This window comes from Bidens hawaiensis, unplaced genomic scaffold, assembly GCF_021521415.1.
Source record: "Bidens hawaiensis isolate Kalapana, Puna unplaced genomic scaffold, B.hawaiensis_p1.1 tig00016868_1, whole genome shotgun sequence".
Lineage (NCBI taxonomy): Eukaryota > Viridiplantae > Streptophyta > Magnoliopsida > Asterales > Asteraceae > Bidens > Bidens hawaiensis.
Genome location: NW_027492558.1, coordinates 492,114 through 511,862, shown reverse-complemented (window position 1 = coordinate 511,862; position 19,749 = coordinate 492,114). Strand labels below are relative to the sequence as shown.

Here is a 19,749-nt window from a genome sequence, read left to right as displayed (position 1 = left end):
TGAATTTCTGTATCATTTGTGTTGTTATTAACAACATTTGAACTGGAGGCAGCATTTGAGCTAGAAGCAATGTTTGAGGCTATAAGCCTCCTGGTTCCCATTTGGGCTAGGACTATATCCTGCCTGTTATTAATACTGAGTCATCTACCTCTTCCTCTATTAGGAGAGCCTCTTCCTCTTCCTCGAGGAATCATTCCTGAAAGCACAAAATTAAGCCGAAGAGATTTTTTTTTCCTTTTCTTTTAGGAGTTTTATCCTTTCTCTAGCATTATAAATTGTATTATAATAAAATCTGATCCTTCTTAGTCTATCATATGGATGAACAGTGAAATCAAGCTGTATATCATGGATTCTACGCATTTGATCTCTCATAATTAGATTATGAAGGTTTATATCCTGCTCTATATTATTAAATGAAATCTTTAAAGGACCTTTAATTTTTCTTCTCATTTATGTATTCCCTGGAAAGAAAATCAGGAAGACTGTTGTCAGTTCTTTTTTTATATAATATTTCAAAGTCAAACGGGACTAACTGTGACTGCCATCTGGCAAACATTTGTTTAGAAACATCATGCTTAAAATCCTTTTTAAACATGAATCTAGCCGCTTGGCAGTCGGTTTTTATTATAAATTTTTTGTTATATAAATCATCCTGGAATTTTAGAACACACTTTAATATTGCTAAAATCTCTTTAGCTATGGTAGCATAATTCTTTTGGCCATCAGATCACTTTCCTGAATAGAATCGGACAAAATATTCTTGTTTAGTTTGAGGAGAAATTTGTTTTAGTATTCCTCCAAAACCTATGTCTGAAGCATCTGTCTCTATAATTTATCCCAATTTGGGTTAGCAATGGTTAAGCACGGAAGATTAGAGACCTTTTGTTTTATCTTTATTACTGTTTTTGTATGATTTTCGTCCCAACGCTTAGGATTCTTTTTTAATCTATCATATAATATAGACGAATCTTTAGCTAAGTCTTTATAGTATGGGGCGATATAATTTAAACTCCCTAGAAATCTTTGCAATTGGGTTTTATCAATAATTTTATCAGGGAATTTATTTGCAAATTCTATACTCCTACCGATAGGGACTATTTTTCCCTTTTCAATTATATGTCCCAAGAACTTAACATTTGTTTGAAATAGCACCATTTTTTGACTAGAAATAACTAGTCCGTTTTTTATTATAATAGTTTTAAACAAATTTAAATGTTTAAAATGAGTCTCAATATCTTTAGAAAATACTAATATATCATCTATGTAGACAATTATAAAGTTTGAAAATGGAATGAATATATCATTCATAATTTTTTGAAATTCTGAAGGGGCATTTTTAAGCCCAAAAGGCATAACGTTCCATTCATACTGACCAAAAGGAACGTTAAAAGCTGTCTTATATCTATCCTTTTGGTCAATCTGGATTTGCCAATACCCAGATTTTAAATCAAATTTTGAAAAGATTAGCGAATCATATAACCTGTCCAACAAGTCTTTTTTGTTTGGGATTGGGTATCTAATCCACTTTAATACCTTATTTAGAGGTTTATAATTTATTACTAACCTTGGCACTCCCCTTTCTTGTTCAGAATGTTTATTTACATAAAAGGCTGTGCACGACCAAGGAGATTTTGAGGGATGTATTAATCCCTTTTGTTGAAGCGAAGATATTTCCTTTTTACATAACTCTAAATATTCAGAGTTCATTTGACACGGTCTTGCCTTTGTCGGGACATTACTTTCATGGAAGTCTTCTTCATAAGGGAGAGAAACTATATGTTGTTTTTCATCCCAGAAAGCATTTGGATGATCATTACATATGTCATTTGTAAATTGGTTTTTTAGGAGTTCAGTTTTTAATAATAGTTTCGGGTTTTTTAACCTTCAATTGTATTAACATTAATTTCTTCTTTGAGAAAATTAATCTGACTAGTTTTTGCCTGAATCAATATTTCATTTATCATCTTTTCAATAGGTTGAGTTATAAACTCAAAGTAGAGATTCTTCCCATTATAGGTTGCTGTGAAACCTTTTTTGTTTACTTCCTTTAATGGGAATATTTTTGATAAGAACGGTGTTCCTGAGATAACTTCATTAGATATATTTTTTACTAATAAGAATGAAGTAGTAATACATTCTCCATTGTGGCAAATCTTTGCTTTAGGAAGCTTGTATTTCACACCTATATCTTGGTGGTTAGTTGTCCTAAGAATATGCGTTGTTTTTTCAAAGTATTTTGTGGGGATAAGACCTTCTCTTAAACAATTTAGGTCTGCTCCTGAGTCAATAAGAACTATAAAATCATTTTTGAAGTTATTCTCAATTAACAAAGTAATCTTTACCAGCCATTTTTGTGATATAATATTTTCTATGGTATGAATATGTTCATCTTCTAAATTCATAGGAGGGAATATTTCGGAATAAGTGGGAGATTTAGTAGTTGTTTCTCCTAATTTAGTATTATAAATACTAGTTTTTTCAAGATCTAGGATCCTTTTTTCAAAGTCATAACTTTGTTTTTTTAGATTTATTATTTCTCTTTTTAGTTTGGCTATTTCAGCTTTTAAATCTTCAGAAGTTGAAGAGTTATGCTTTCTATTATTCAATCTATCATGAGTATGTTTCATTGTATAAGGACCTTCTGGTTCTTTTGGTATATATATATATATATATAAATTAATATATATAAACACGTTCATACAAGATATATGTCATTAACTAAAGTCACACATATCTATTCTTTCACATAGGAGTATGCATACAGCCCCAAAAACGTTTAAAGGAAAAAGGGGGCTATAACTCACCTGGATCCTGTTGCGTTCACCGTTAATAGTAATTCTTTTCTTCAACTGTGCCCGACTAACTGTTAATAATGTACACATATCAATCCTCTATAATCTCATGTTATTCCTTTCTTAAGTTAACGGGGTTAACTTTCAAGTTAACTGAACCAACATGTAACCTTCTTAAACCGTTCATATTAATTTAATATACTTTAAATCCTCATTTATTGTTATTATATATTTATTATTTTATTCACTTCATTATTATTAATTTACGTCCTTAATGCGTTTATGAGTTGCGTTTCCCTAAGCGAGTTCGGGTTCGGGTTTATACTTAACTCCATTAATATTTCATTTCTTTAGCGGGTAGGTTCTTGTGTTTGGTTCACCTTCAACTCACATTCCTTTATTCGGGCGGTTCACGGGTCATTAGACAAGTCGGTCTCGGGTTCGTTCAAGTTCTTGCATCCGCACACACTCTTAGTATTATATTATTATTATTTATTATTAATGGGATTATTATTAAACTTTATATTAGTGGTCCGTGAGTGATCTAAATTAGTCGTTTAAAAAAAATTATTATTATTATTATTATCATTATTATTATATATACTCACCAACCACCCAACCCTAACCCTAACCTTTAACCGTCCCAAGAGCCCCCCCCCCCAACTCTTCATCTTCCTCTTTCTTTCTTCCCTGCTTGCGGCTTCCATCAACCACCGCAGCCACGCCGCTACCGATTCCGCCCATTCACCAATCCCCACCACCATCGTGCTTCCCTAGCGCCGCCGTCACCCAGTGCTTCCTTCTCCTTCCGGCGACCACCATCGTGTCATTGAAGCTGATTCGCATGGGATTTCGCGTCAGGTTTCGCATGAGGAATTTCGCATGAGGGATTTCGCATAAAGGGTTTCGCTTGGAGTATTTCGCTTAGGGTTTTTCGCTTGGGATGCGAATTTACTGTTTCGCATCAGATTGTGTCGCACGCCGAATTTCGCTTCTCAGACTTTTCGCATACCGGGTTTCCGTCGTCACTCAGATCTGGGTTTTAAACTCGTACACCCCGAACCTGTTTGGGTTCGGTTTGACAGAGGCTTGGGACGCGAGACTCGTCATGGCTCGGATCTGGGCTCGAGTTCCAGTTTGACCGACTGTTAGGATTCGGGTTTCACCGAACCCGTTTGCACCAAATTATTTTCATTTGTATCTGTTAAATCTCATGATTTTATTATTATTCTTATATTTGTTTGAAACTTGTTTAGCCTGGTTCGTTTAATATCGGTTTGGCTCGGTTTGCGCGTTAATAATCTTAACGAGAAATATATTGAAATAGTTATAAGGTTTACCTTTTTGGATTTGATTAAACTAGATCTTGAATATCTTGGTTGGATGAATTTGGATTTGAGAACGTTTGTGCACAAGAGGTTTTGTGTGTGTAGGGGTGGGATAATGATGGTGAAATGGAGATAAGGATAAAACTAGGGTTTAGGGTTTAAATAGGCAAAGCCCAAAGGCTTTTAGGCCCAAATCACTCTTAAGTCCAATTTATCTCTCTTAACCTTATCCATTCTATACATATTATTTACTTAACTTAAATAACACAACACAACATCCGTTTAAACGACCTTATATTATCTAATTTAAATAATCTCTAAAACGAGGATGTTCCACCTTGGCTATTATAAGACCATCTTCAGGCTTTTGAGAGTCATGAAGAGACCCTTTGAAAGGGCTGCAATGGAGATGAAGATCAGTGAAGATGAGATCTTTGTGTAGGGCAGATAAGAAGAAAGGTAGGAGAGAATAAAGGTGTTAAAACCACGCTGGAAGCCCAAAGCGGTTCGTAACTCGACATGATGCTACCTATTTGTAAGGCCCCGGACCCGGGTGCCCTACTTTCTCGCTGGTTGGCTTTACTCATTCACATAATTCGGAAAATCAGAGTTAATTAAAACATTTCGCGGAATATAAAGTCAATCATTCTTACATAAGCTTAAATACTTTGTCCTTAAACTGAAATAACATAAGACTTAACATAATACAAATAACGCGTGATTCTTCTTTTCTTCGATGCCAGTCTTCTTTTATTTGCCAAGTGTCCCACTCTAAGCAACCTGCCTCATTCTACTCACCTGCGTGCATACTAAAAGTCAGCTACGCTGAGTGAGTTCTAGTTAATTAACATACATTGCATCCACTTACTTAATAATACGCGTCCGAGGATACGTATTAATTAGTTACCTGTTCTTCTAACATTCATACATACTTGTATACATACATACAGACATATATACGTACATACATTCATACAATCTGCCATACTTTATCTGACTTTCTTTAATTAATACCTACGCGTCCTTTCTATATTTTAAGAGCCTTTCATCCTATAAACTTCGCATATATTATTAGGGTCCGCCACCCTTTATTCTTCGCAGATATTAGCAGGATCCGCACCCTATATTCTTCGCAGATATTAGTAGGGTCCGCAACCCTATATTCATTCAACCATACAATTCTACCTTCGTTACATTTCCTTTCTACTTTCTTCAATTATAACTAATATAACAACTACGTGCATACTAGTTAATCTATTCATACAATTCACATTCATTCGCAAACATATATCTAATATACACTTACCATTTAAGTTAAGTGTATAATTCTAAACACATCGTAGTATACACACAACCCCGAAAACATAACACATAAAAGGGGCTAGAACTCAACTGGAGTCGATTCATTTCTGAATTAATGGTAATCCCTCTCTTCAGCTGGGCTCGACTAACTGTTAATGATGTACATACATTAATCCTCTTCTTATTCATTTCTAAAGTTAATGAGGTTAACTTTTTAAGTTAACGGAACCGACACGCATTCTTTTTTAACCGTTCATATTCACTTAATATACTTGGCTTTATCTTATTAGTGAATCGTCTTTATTAGTTTGCGTTCTTATCGACACTTATCATTATCGCATTTATTTTTATTATTATATTAGTTCATTACTATTCATATTTATTATATTATATAATTATTTATTTGTTATACTCGTTTCTTTATTATTTATATTATACTTGCTTCATTATTATTACTTCACATTCTTATCGTGTTAATGAGTTAACGCTTCCTTAAGTGAGTCCGGGTCCGTGTCGGGTATACATTTGATCCATGCTCGGCTTAGTTCTTATTTATGTTTATTATTATTTCTTACAATTTCCAAAACACCCCTCCTCACTTATCTTATTTATAACCTCACCCGAGTCCCATAAGTCATTGGCGGGTTATGGGTTCAAAACGAGTCGGGTATCGGGTTCGGGTTTCGTTCGGGTCCTCACATCCAAGTAAATCTTTATTAATATTCTATTCCTACTAATATTAATATATTATTATTAATATTATTATTATTATTATTATTATTATTATTATTATTCCCATACACCCACATAAGACCCATGACCTGCTCCCTCCCCCCATCATCTTCTTCTTTTCTTTCTTGTTCACTCCGCCGCCACTGCAGCCTCCGGCCACCGGCGCCGGCCTCCACCGTTATGAGGAAGGAGTTGGGCTAGGCCTGTGCACCGTTCCTCTGGGTTACGCTCCATCTATACGCACGTCAACGGTCCGCATCCAAGAGAATTCGCACCAAAAATTCGCATCGGGTTTCGCATCAAGTTTCGTACGGGTCTCGCATGGAAGTTCGCACGCCGTGCGAAATCTCCATTTCGCATAGGCGATTCGCACTGGTTAATGGAGTTTCTGGATCTGGTTTGGGTTTCTCGATTGTGGCCGTCTTGGGTGCTCACCGCTGGTCAGACGGGGTGGTTCGAGTTCGGTTTCGTAGGGGTTTGAACACAAGACTTATTATGGCTCAGATCTGGGCTCGGGTTCGAACCCTTAGCCGAGCAGTTCGGATTCTGGTTTGGGTTTCCGGTTACGGGGCTCCGGGTTTCGTTGAACCCTGTTCACACCGTTTTGTTATAGCTTGCATTCCGTTCTTCACAACCTACTGTTATCTTTATTATTATCTTCAGATTTGTATTCATTTTGCTTTCATGATTTCATTGTTGTTAGATTTGCTTGAAACTTGTTTTGGTCGGCTCGTTTTATGTCGGTTGGGCTCGGTCACATATTAATAATCTTAACTAGAAGGGAATCGAGATAAATAAATATAAAGTTTACCTATTTTAGATTGGATGAATCTTGAATAACTTGAATGGACGAGGTAGGAGATTTGTTTGTGTATGGGTGTGATAATGATGATGAAATGATAAAGATAAGGATGATTTAGGGTTTTAGGGTTTAAATAGGCAAAGCCTAAAGGCTCTATAACTAAAATGACTCGCGACATTTCATTTATTTATTATCCAAACTAGGACGTTACACTATTACACTGATTTAAGCTAACCCGGTTCCAGCCTGACCCAAATGCCAGTTTGTTTATCGGGTCCACCTCTCGTCACTCAAACCAATTTACGACCCTACCAACATGGTTCCAACCCAACCCAAATCCGTTTCAATCTGACCCAAACCATTAACTATGCAGGGTCCGAATATTTTCCACCAACACCGATTTATGACCCGAACCTATTTCTCCTTTCCACCAACACCGGTTTAGGGTTTTGACCAAAGTTAACCTAACTGAATCGGTTTACAACATGAAACCGGTTTTTGAGAAAACCCTCTAGGAGGTAAAAGAAAGGAAGGTGCTGTTTGTTTTTCCTCAAAAGCACTTCTCCACATCTTTTGTCTGCACTGAGAAGAGGGCGCGCAGACGTTGGGCTCTGCAGTGTGTTTGTTTTTCCGAAGACGTTTCATTAAAAAACGTCTGCGCGCCCTCTTCTCCCAGAAGTGTTGGTATTGTTACTTCTCACCTCTTCTAACCAATTTCTTTCCATCTTTCTTATTCCATCAGACACTCCCAAACCCTAATCCCCTCATCCTCTCCACTGCCACCCAACTCACCCACCATCAACCCGTCACTCCACTGCCGCCCAACTCTCCCACCGCTGCAACCCCATCTCTCCACTGCTCCAGCGCCACCGCCCCACCGCCGCAACCTGCCGCTGCCGCTCTACTGCTCCAGTGCCGCCCCACCGCTGCAACCCCGCCGTCCTCTATTCCCCCATATCAGGTTTAATTTCATACCTTTTGTTACTATTGATGTTTGGTGTGTAGGTTCTATTATTATTGAGTTTGGTGATTTTAGGGTTTATTGAACCAGATTATGCTATCTCGTAGTGGTTAATACATGTTTTGATTGATTTTGGTGATTGTTAGGGCTTATTGAACCAGAGTGTGTGTTTGTTTGTCTCGTGGTAATGAATACGTGTTTTGATTGTTATTTTTATGCTATAAACATTTTCATGATTTTACTTGATAATTGTTGCTATGTTAGGCGTTAGTTTGTGGAAAAGATAATTGTTTTGAAGTTACTTGAACTGTGAATGCTAGCTAATATATCAAACATTAACTTGTTATATGTCTTCTGAGATTAGATTAGATTAGATTTAGAATAGTTTTGGTAGTCTGCAGTTATTAAAAAACAAACAGTCTTCTTGTTGCAGACTGCAGAGTTTTGGTCCACCTCTTCTGCTACAGATGTTGGCAGATGTGGTTTCGCAGTTTTCTGACATTTTACCTCTGAAAAACAAACAGCACCGAACACTCTTTGGGGGTGTGAACTGTAAAGTCAAGATTCAAGAATCTCACTTCCTCCATGTAAACAAAACATGAACAAAAGCTCTTCACAGCCACTTTAATATCTCTCTCACACAGTCAGTCAGTCATACTCACACACTACACAACTTTGGTCTTCCCTTTTACCAATTAAAAGTCCACATTTTGAGTTTTTGACCACCTCCCTTTCTCCCCTCTTTCCTCCTATCTGCTTAAACCTTTCCTCTTTCTTTTTTTAATTCCTTTCAATTATTTCCATTTCCATTTCTTCCTCTATGCATAATAATATATAACCACAAACCCATTGTCCCCCAAGTTTCCACACATGGGTTGAATTCTTTTCTACTCCTATTCCAATTCCAACACTAAAGTTTCAATCTTTTTAATCCAATTTCAACATGGGCACCTGTTTTTCAACCACCAAGATCAGCGGTTCCAGCAGCAACGCCCCATCATCCTCCGCCGCCGCCGCCGCCACAGCCGTCGTCCACCGCCGGACAACAACATCAACAGCCCATGATGGAGGTGGGTCTGATTTCAATTCCCATAAAACCAAAGATACCCATAGTAATATTAATAATAATAATAATAATAATAAGAATAAGATGAAGAACAAGGCTACTTCAAGGAGACAAAATGGAGTGATATCTTGTGGGAAAAGAACTGATTTTGGGTACCTTAAAGATTTTGATCAGAGGTATTCAATTGGGAAGTTATTGGGTCATGGTCAATTTGGGTATACTTATGTTGCTATTGATAAAATTAGTGGAGATCGTGTTGCAGTCAAGAAAATTGATAAAAATAAGGTAAATTTTGTCACTTTTTTGGTTAAAAATCCTAAATTTATGTCTTGTTTTTCTTTGACTTTTTGTTTATTATTAAAATGTATGCTGCTGATAATTTGCATAACTTTCTGAGCCTATCAAACTCTAGGGTTTAGATCAATTATCAAAGTTGCAGGAATTGACTTAAAAAAAAGTGTTGACTTTTAGTCAAAGCCTAGAGTTTAGTGATCTTGAATTGTTCTTTGGGTTTTATGGCAGATGATGCTTCCGGTTGCAGTTGAGGATGTGAAGCGAGAAGTGAAGATATTGCAAGCGTTAAGCGGCCACGAAAATGTGGTCCAGTTTTACAATGCATATGAAGACGATTCTTACGTGTATATAGCTATGGAGTATGTTCTAAATATTATTCATTTAGTGGTTATAATACATATATCTTTTGAGTCAAAGTCAAAATCAGAATCTTGATCCGGTTTTACAGCTTTGATTCTTATAAAGTTTATGACTTTATCTTTTTAGGTTATGTGAAGGCGGTGAATTACTGGATCGAATCCTATCAAAGTAAGAATTCCCATTATTTTGAAGATTTATCAAAAGAGAACTATGTTGACTTTTGAGGTCAAACTATTGGTTTTCTTATGTTGTAATATTAATTTGTTATTGCAGAAAAGACAGTCGATACACAGAGAAAGATGCTGCAGTAGTTGTAAGGCAAATGCTTAAAGTGGCAGCTCAGTGTCACTTACATGGTTTGGTGCATCGTGATATGAAACCAGAGGTACCAACGAATAAAGATTTGTGATTTCCGGGTGATGGCAAGTAACTCGTGAAGGTCAATAGTCAACTAAGGCCACACGGGATTTTTTTATTAATATGTGTTCATAGGATGATGCTAACTATAAGTTTTGCTTTATTTTTTCAGAATTTTCTTTTCAAGTCACCAAAAGTAGATTCACATTTGAAGGCTACCGATTTTGGATTGTCGGACTTCATAAGACCGGGTATGTTTAATATCTTAAATGTCTACAATAGTCTATTTTTTGTTTAAGATTTCAAGCTAAAATTACTAGTTCTGTAAACGAACCGAGCGTTCAGTGAGCTGTTAAACTTTTTGTTCATTTAGTTAAACGAACGAACATCGATACATTTTTGTTTGTTCATTTATGCTCATTTCTGTTCATTCGTTTAATTGTTCGTGTTCAATTGTTTGTTTGGTTAAAGTTAATGAACGAACATGAACATGTTGCGTTTGTTTACAAGCCTAAAAGTTACTTTTGTTACAAATAATTTAATGATATTGATTTAGTTCACCAAGATTCTTTTTTCTCATTTTATAGTCTCATTAATTGTTTTATTAATTAATGCAGGAAAGAAGTTTACTGATATTGTCGGTAGTGCTTATTACGTCGCTCCCGAAGTGTTAAGGCGTAAATCGGGGCCCGAGTCGGATGTATGGAGTATAGGTGTAATTTCATACATTCTACTTTGTGGGCGTAGACCCTTTTGGGATAAAACAGAGGACGGGATTTTCAAAGAGGTTATTTCTTTGCATGAAACACTACTTTGTACATTAATGACACCATTTCTTTCTATAATTGAATAATATTATTTTAATTAATAGGTATTAAGAAACAAGCCTGATTTCCGACGCAAGCCATGGCCAAGCATAAGCCAAAGTGCTAAAGATTTCGTGCGAAAGTTACTTGTTAAAGATCCGCGTGCGCGACTCACTGCTGCTCAAGCCCTATGTATGTATCTTTTTTATCTTCTATATTTTTGTTTTGTGTTGTATTTTTGGCCAATAAGGTATTAATTTGTTGGACGTTTGCAGCACACCCGTGGGTTAGAGAAGGTGGTGATGCTTCTGAGATTCCTCTTGACATTTCTGTCTTATCAAACATGCGACAGTTTGTGAGATATAGTCGCCTAAAACAGTTTGCTTTACGGGTAAGCATATTTTTTTTGTTAGTTAATATTATATTAAAGAAGTGTTACTAAAGCTCAAGATTGTGTAACAGGCATTGGCTAGCACTCTTGATGAAGAGGAACTGTCTGATCTCAAAGATCAATTCCATGCCATTGATATAGATAAGAGTGGTGCTATTAGTCTTGAGGAAATGAGACAGGTATGCTGACTTCAAGTTTGTTTATTTCAGTATTTGATTGTGAGGCAGGTGAATAACGTGTATTGTTGCATTCGTCTAAATTTAATAATTTATCATGGTTCTTTATTAGGCCCTTGCTAAAGATCTCCCGTGGAAGATCAAAGAATCGCGTGTTTCAGAGATTCTAGAAGCTGTAAGTGTTTCAAATAAGCTAGCATGTGATTATAATAATCCTATCCATGAAAGTTAGAGAATCTTTTATAATTAATTCTAACGATTATTTCACACGATTCACCTTCGAGTCAACGAGTACAATATATCGTCTCTCTTTGAACAAACTTGGCAAGTCCATGAACCATGCCTACACAGGGGCAACACTGTAGCTTTGATATCAATTATAGCAAACACGACTAGCCCAAGTCTCGGAAGGCCCAACATATAAGCCGCTTGGGGTTCTATCCTAAGTTTGGTGGGATGCTCCTATTGCCAATTGGTTTTAGAATGGAAGGTTTATGTAAAAGAGAGGATGTTTATTGAGTGAATAAATATTACAATGGTGTGTACACGTATATATACAAGAAGCAAACCCTAATTACATCCAGTAATAGGCCCATGGGCTTTGTCTAACTATCTAATGACATATGGGCTGAAACTCAATATAAACTAACTAACACTCCTCCTCAAGTTGGAGCATATATGTTAATCATGCCCAACTTGTTACAAATAAAATCTATTTGAGGTTTCCGGAGAGGCTTAGTGAGAATATCCGCAAGCTGAAAGTTTGTCTTAATATGAATCGGTTGAATGGATGGAGGATCTATTTGTGTGCCTACTACCCGGTCTCTAATAAGATGGTAGTCAACCTCAATGTGTTTTGTCCTTTCATGAAAAACTTGATTTTTGGCTATATAAATGGCTGATTGATAATCACAGTATAGCCGCATCAAGTCTTTAGAAACAACTCCAAGTTCTATGAGAAGACAACGAATCCATGTCATCTCCGATGTTACATCTGCCATGGCTCTATACTCCGATTCAGCGCTCGATCTAGATACCGTGTGTTGTTTCTTACTTTTCCATGATACAAGATTTCCTCCGACAAACACACAATACCCGGTAGTAGATCGTCGTGAAATCGGACAACCTGCCCAGTCTGCGTCTGAGAAACCTGATATCCAACCATCTCCCTCTTCTGTGAAAGCTCCTACTCGACAATGACCCTGATCAGAATATAGGATGCCAAGGCCTGGTGTGGCCTTGAGATATCTTAAAACACGAAGAGCAGCATCCCAGTGACTGGTGTATGGTTCAGCCATGAATTGGCTTAGAACACTAACAGAAAAAGAAATATCCGGTCGCGTGACAATTAAATAATTAAGTTTACCAACCAACCGTCTGTATCGCTCAGGATCCTTCATCGGATCCCCTTATTTTGGGAGGAGCTTCTTTGTAGGAAGCATTGGGGTATCAACTGGTTTGCAACCCAGCAAGCCACATTCAGTCAACATATCAAGGACATACTTCCGTTGAGAGAGAAGTATTCCTTGTGGAGAGCGAGATACCTCTATGCCAAGGAAGTACCTCAGCCGACCTAAGTCGCTAACCTGAAACTGAGTTTGAAGGAACTGTTTGAGTTCAGTGATCCCGGTAGTATCATCACCTGTAGTTATGATGTCATCCACATAAACAACTACAATAATCCTTTTCCCTTTTTGATGTCTAAAAAAGACAGAATGATCGTATGCACTATGTGTCATCCCGAACTGTCCCATAACACTCGATAATCGACCAAACCATGCCCTGGGAGACTGTTTAATACCATAGAGAGAACAACGTAGTCTGCAAACTTTCGAGGCCTCCTCCTCAACAATAAACCCTGGTACCCTGGTGGCTGCTCCATATACACTTCCTCTTCAAGAACACCATTAAGAAAGGCGTTCTTGACATCAAGCCGGTGGAGCGGCCAATGATTAATAGCAGCAAGAGCAATGCAAATACGGACAGATGGCATTTTAGCAACCGGCGAGAAAGTTTCATCATAATCAATGCCATATGCCTGAGAAAAACCTTTGGCGACCAATCACGCCTTTAAGCGATGTAACGAGCCATCCGGGTGTAGTTTGACTGTGAATACCCAACGACAACCAACAACACGCTTCCCTACAGGAAGTGTTTCAAGATCCCATGTATGATTGGATCTAAGAGCCCCAATTTCCTCCTCCATAGCCTGCCTCCATCCTCCATCCTGGATGAGCAAGAGCTGTCATCACATTCCTGGGAATCGGGTAGGAATCAAGGGTAGTGGTGTAGGCATGAGATTCAGGAGACAAATGAGAATAGGCAACATAATCCTGAATCAGGTAACGGGTGCAACATCGAGGTTCTTTGCGAAAGGCAATAGGTATATCGGGAAAAGGGGCACCTAGAGGATCGTATGGTGTAGTGGAGGTAGGATTGGGTTCGGGAGTGGGTGGGGGGAGGTTGGTCTCAGAAGCGGGAGGTGGAACTGAGGACATATCATGGTCCGGTTGGGAATCAGGAGGTTGTGACGAGTGATTACGACGTTGACGACTATATGTGAAGAGTAGGGGTGGAGGTTCTGTCGGTGGACCCATAGGAGCAGGATCAAAAGCAGTTAAGGCTGGGGAATCTGGTACACTGGGCATGGGAAAGGTGGGGATGAAGATAGAGGTGGGTAGATCAAGGTCGGGGAAAGGGTCAGACACAGGAGTGGTAGGCTCGAGAAAGTAGGGACATGACTAACGAAAGGTGACATCGGCACTGGTAAAGTATCGGTGAAGGGATGGGCTATAGCACCGATACCCCTTTTGAACTCGTGAGTAACCAAGAAAGACACAACGGATAGCTCGGGGGTCAAGTTTAGTGACATTCGGACGATGATTATGAACATAGGCCACATAACCAAAAACTTTAGGTGCGAGAGGAAATGGAGTGCCAGTAGGAAAAAGGATAGAAAATGGTGTTTTACCATGAAGAACGGGCGTAGGCATGCGATTTATTAGATATGTGGCAGTGAGAACGGCGTCCTCCCAGAAGCGATGTGGAACATGAGATTGAAACATGATTGTGCGAGCAACATCTAATAGGTGACGATTCTTGCGTTCAGAGACAGTGAGACACCATTTTGTTGGGATGTATACGCACACGAGGATTCATGAACAATGCCATGGGTGTTTTAAGTATGATGTGAATTCGGTGGAAAAATATTCTTTTGCGTTATTAGATCGTAGAGTTTTAATTGATGTGTTAAACTGGTTTTGAACATAAGCATTAGGTGGAAAACACCTCACTACGAGATTTCAATAAATAAACCCAACTAGCACAAGAATAATCATCAATAAAGGTAACAAAATATTCAAAACCCAATGTAGATTTATTAGGGCAAGGACCCCATACATCAGAATGCAAAAGTTCAAAACAACTGACTCGATTACACTCTAGGGGGATAGGGACGCCTGGTGTGTTTACCAAGTTGACACGACTCAAAATAAAAATTAAACGACGAAAGTGGTAAATCTGGTCTCATTTGCCTCATAACCGCTGTAGAGGGACGACCTAACCAGCAGTGGTCCTCTATGACTTTAGAAACGCAAGTGTTTGCTGTAGGACGTGATGGGAAGGTTAAGCGGTAGAGGCCTCCTACCGGTTCGTCCCCAACTCCTGAAAGATACAATGAGTAGGATAAAACTTAGCAGAACAATTATTTTGTTTAGTAAGTTGGCTCAAGGAACAAAGGCTATCAGGAAATGTAGGAACAAACAAAATAGAAGAAAGGTTTAGGTTTGACGAATTGGTGATGGATCCAATGCCAAGGACCGGGCAAGAAGATCCATCAGCAAGTCGAACTGGCTGGTGGGAAACTTTGTGTAGGCTGGAAAGGATATTGGGGTTCCAGTCATGTGATGAGTAGCACCTGAATCAATAACCCAAGATGAAGTGAGACTAGGAAATGTACCTGAATTGGCCGTATTGGCGCGTGGAGTGGGGCAGGTGTCTGAGAGTTTAGAAGATGTTGCAGGCGAAGAATTCACTAAATGTGTAGGCTGGAGTAGCGACCGGATCTGAAGCCTCACCGGTGGTAGCCACGTGAGCTTTGGGACGAGGAGGCGGCTGGCTTCCCGGGGGATGATTTGGGCAATCCCATTTAGTGTGACCAGGTTCCTTGCAATAGTGATAGACAAGACCATTACCTCGTCCAATACCTTTTTTGTGGGTCGTATGAGCCTCGACCAACACCTTTACTAGTAGAGGTATACATAGCTGATGTGTCTGTAGGAGTTGCATCATGACCATACATCTCTCGTAACAAATGATAAGTTGATTCAACAGAGGAAGTAGCCGAAGGGTTACTTAACAGTAAAGGCCGAGCGCTTGAATACTTGGGTGATAAACCGGCAATGAAGGTCATGACATCCATCTTGGTGTTTCGCTCCTCCTGGACCTGTAAATCAGTAGTGGGTGGATACGCAGCACAAAGCTCATCCTGGAGTTTAGAAAATCTTGCAAAGTAATCGGTGAATGTAGAATCGCCTTGTTCAGCTCTGCCATAGGCCTGGACCATAGAATATGCATGAGATAGAGACTCTTAAGCCGAAAAGGATGAAGAAAGGTGATCCCACATCTTCTTCACAGTGGAAAAGTTTTGGGCAATAGTAAGAATTTGTGGTTCCATGGCATTCTATAGTGCCATTTGTATTCCACAGTCATCAATACGCCACTCTCGGGTAATCGGATCAGGAGGTAGCTAAGTGAGATGTTCGTCTTTGTCCACACCAGTAAGGCCTTTTTGGACAAAGAGACTCCACGAACCCCAATTTTTGGAGTCAAGCTTGACAGGAATGCGTAGGACAGCAGAGCAGTTGATGATTCCTGGAGCAATCTGATTTTCTGGAGTCTTGTTATTGGCCATTGAATCTGAGATTTAGAACACCGAGCAAGAACGAGCACACGAGCTGGGACAGGAAAGTAAAAGTGCCCGAATCGAAAAAGTAACAACACAGGGAGGTTCGGAGGTGAAAAACAAGAAATCTGAAAAAAATCCGGCGGCCGGAACAGTGTTCACGCGCCGTCACTCGTCGGCGCGTGGGTGGCAGTGGCGGAGCGGCGGTGGCGCGTGGGGGCGCGTGGGGCGGGGGTTCGGCGGCGGCTTTTCAGGAAAGATAAATCGGGGGTTTCCGGTGACGATGGTGATGGCGGTGATGTTAGGGGACGTGTCGAAAAAGGATTTTGTGGTGGCGGCTAGGGTTTATGCAACGAGACCGGAACTCGTTTTCTTTCAGATTTGGATTCTGATCAGGTGGCGGCTAGGGTTTGGATCGAGAGCCGTATCTCTGATACCATGTAAAAGAGAGGATGTTTATTGAGTGAATAAATATTACAATGGTGTGTACACGTATATATACAAGAAGCAAACCCTAATTACATCCAGTAATAGCCCATGGGCTTTGTCTAACTATCTAATGACATATTAATGACATATGGGCTGAAACCTAATATAAACTAACTAACAGTTTACATGTTGGGCTAAGTCGTAGCGAAGACCTTGACATTTGAGATTAGGGGAATATTACAACAATCGTATCCAGTAAAATCTCACCCATAACAAAGTTATCGGTAGGGTGTGGGAAGGATGAAATGCCGGCAAGCAATACCTCTATACCAAGGATAGAGAAGCTTCTTCTAGAGAGACCCTTGACTTTAAAACCATATATGGACATAAAAAGTATATTGGAAACATAAAGTGCTTCACATGGAATTTTAACAATAGAAAGCAAAAACTATAATATTAGAAAGCCACCTATGATTGAAAATGGTGAAGAAGTATAATGGTAACAGATAAAACATTATAGAGATACGAACACAGAAGAAGATAACGTGCAAAGGCCACCAAAAGTATAGGAAAAGCTAAGCCAAAATTTATACCATTCCTCTAAAAGTCCTTAACCTTAATCCTGTGTCTGCGAATCTTGAATATTTATATTTATATTTATATTTATTTTATAAAGTAGATATGTTGTTCTCTATTATTTAAGAAAACCCCACGTTTACAATGCTATGCAAAAGTCAACAAATATGTATCTAACTCAAAACTCTTTTACTTTGTTGTAACGTAGACACATCATGTTTCATGGTTTTGATGGATATATCGTTTGTGTGATACAGATAGACAGCAATACAGATGGGCTTGTGGATTTCACGGAGTTTGTGGCTGCGACTCTCCATGTTCATCAATTAGAGGAACATAACTCTGTAAAATGGCAACAGTTGTCACAGGCTGCTTTCGAAAAATTTGATGTTGATAGAGATGGCTACATAACTCCTGAAGAACTCAAAATGGTACCCCTTCTTATCATGTTTTACTTTTACATGCATAGCATTTGTTTACCATCGACTTTTTCAGGTTGAACAAACTCCTTTTAGAATCAAAACTAGTATCTTTTTAGTTGAAAACTAATATCTTTTGAGTTTGCATTACCTTTTCAAGTCAAACGGAGCTTCTTTTCAAACTCGAAATATATGCTCGTTTTCTAAGAAATTTAACGCCAACTTTTTCGGGCCCATCACTTTAACTATAATATTCAATCCAAGCATTACATTTTTCATGAGGTTTCAAAATACACGTATCAGTTTTTAGTTTAAAGTTATGCCATTTGGCCTACTCACACCTAATTGTTGACTTTTGCAGCATACGGGTTTGCGAGGCTCGATAGATCCAATTCTAGAGGAGGCTGACATGGACAAAGATGGGCGGATCAGCTTGCCTGAGTTCCGTAGACTGTTAAGAACCGCAAGTAACCTCTCTAGCCCGACTGCACATAAAGGTTTACATAAAAATTAGGTTTTATACCAACGTCAGAAAAAAAAAAAAAAGATTTCTTGTTTTCATGTGTGAATTGGTTTTCTTATTGAGTGGATGATATTTGCCCTTATTCACCAAGATCTCAAAGCAGCCATTTTCTTCAAGAAAACGCAGGCATAGGTTGTATAAGGAAAATGTTTTATACTATGTATGTATGCAAGAATATAGTTTATGTTAGTCTTTAGTTGTTTCTTGTGTGTGTATAGTTGATGTCCTTTTAAGGTTCTCCCTAAGTATGTAATTTAAGGTTTTTAAGCACTTTATCAGGTGTTCGTTGTGATTTTAAGTCGTTTGATCCAAAGAGACGAGTTCCTTCTTTACCTCAAGGTTTCTAACTTTCTAGCTTTGATCAAGTGTTTCTTTTAACTTACAATAAAGACCCTTATTATGCCTATAAATGAACCGAACGTTTAGTGAACTGTTCGTCAACCGTTCGGCAGGAAATTCGTTTATAACGAACATGAACAAAAAAATCGTATTCATTTATTTAAACAAACGGATATGAACACATGTTTCATTTGTTCATTTTTGTTCGTAAACTTCTAGTTATGTTCATCTGTGGTTATTTAAGGGATTTCATTTATGTTTGTTTACGTGTGTTCATATATGTTCGTTTAGATCTTAAACGGGCAGGGATTTCTGCTAAAAAGGAGGCCCCTGTTAACTTTCTCACGGATCCTATTGAAGGGAGGTCTACTTTACGACCAGCTGATATTCTTGTGTCCGGGTGGGCAGGGGGGAAACACGCCTGTGTGGATCTTACATGAGTGTCTCCTCTTGTTGGGCTCAGGGACCGTGGGTTTGTTGTGGGTCAGGCTGCGTTGAAGGCTGAATCGGGCAAAGTTGTTAAACACGAGAAAACTTGTTTAGATAATCAACATGTCTTTCTACCATTTGCCTTTGATACATTTGGTTTTCTGGCTCCAGAGGCTGTGAAATTTTTGAGTAGGGTTCAGCGCGTCGTATACGGAACCTCTTCAGCTTCTAGGTCCCAAAGCTTCGTTTTTAGCAGGATTGGCTTTGCTGTTCAAAAGGGGGTTGCGGCGCAGCTTGTTGCCCGTTTGCCTGCCACTTTATTGTAATCGTTTTATAATAAATTATATAAAACTTCGATTGTGATGGAAAAAAAAAAATTTTAAACGAACAAACATAAACGAATACTTTTTAATGGAACGAATACTAACACAAATATTTGTCCAATTAAGCATTCGTGTTCGTTTAAAGTTAAAATGAACGAACATCAACATGCCTTTATTCATGTTTGTTGGTTCATTTATAAGCCTAACCCTTATAAAGTGCTAAAAGTTGAAGAAAAACTTGTGACAGACAATGAAACCAAATGTGAACATAGAAAATAGATAAAAGTCACATGTGATATTTTGAATGAATTAAGTTAATTATTATGTTTAGGTGTTAACAATAATGTAAGATGACACACCATAGGTAGCTAGAGACAAAAGGTGTCATTTGTCATGAACAACCATAGACATCATTTGGTGGGCCACCCAATTAAAATATTT

General features: G+C 38.4%; 1 protein-coding gene across 1 annotated transcript; it reads left to right on the top strand.

Annotated features, from left to right (window-relative positions):
- The first annotated feature begins 8,760 nt into the window (after positions 1 to 8,760).
- LOC143552423 (calcium-dependent protein kinase 28-like) lies at positions 8,761 to 18,489 on the top strand. The gene is made up of 12 exons (XM_077042653.1): positions 8,761 to 9,268; positions 9,506 to 9,636; positions 9,764 to 9,805; positions 9,911 to 10,022; positions 10,167 to 10,245; positions 10,612 to 10,781; positions 10,866 to 10,992; positions 11,076 to 11,191; positions 11,263 to 11,370; positions 11,480 to 11,542; positions 17,533 to 17,706; positions 18,056 to 18,489. Exons 1-12 carry the CDS (start codon positions 8,861 to 8,863, stop codon positions 18,206 to 18,208), a joined length of 1,683 nt encoding a protein of 560 aa, XP_076898768.1. The 5' UTR covers positions 8,761 to 8,860; the 3' UTR covers positions 18,209 to 18,489.
- The last annotated feature ends 1,260 nt before the right edge of the window (positions 18,490 to 19,749 follow it).

Coding starts and splice junctions, on each gene's coding strand:
- LOC143552423 (XM_077042653.1), top strand. CDS start 8,861: ATGGGCACCTGTTTTTCAACCACCAAGATCAGCGGTTCCAGCAGCAAC. Junction 9,806..9,910: donor CTGGATCGAATCCTATCAAA/GTAAGAATTCCC, acceptor TTGTTATTGCAG/AAAAGACAGTCGATACACAG. Junction 10,246..10,611: donor GTCGGACTTCATAAGACCGG/GTATGTTTAATA, acceptor TAATTAATGCAG/GAAAGAAGTTTACTGATATT.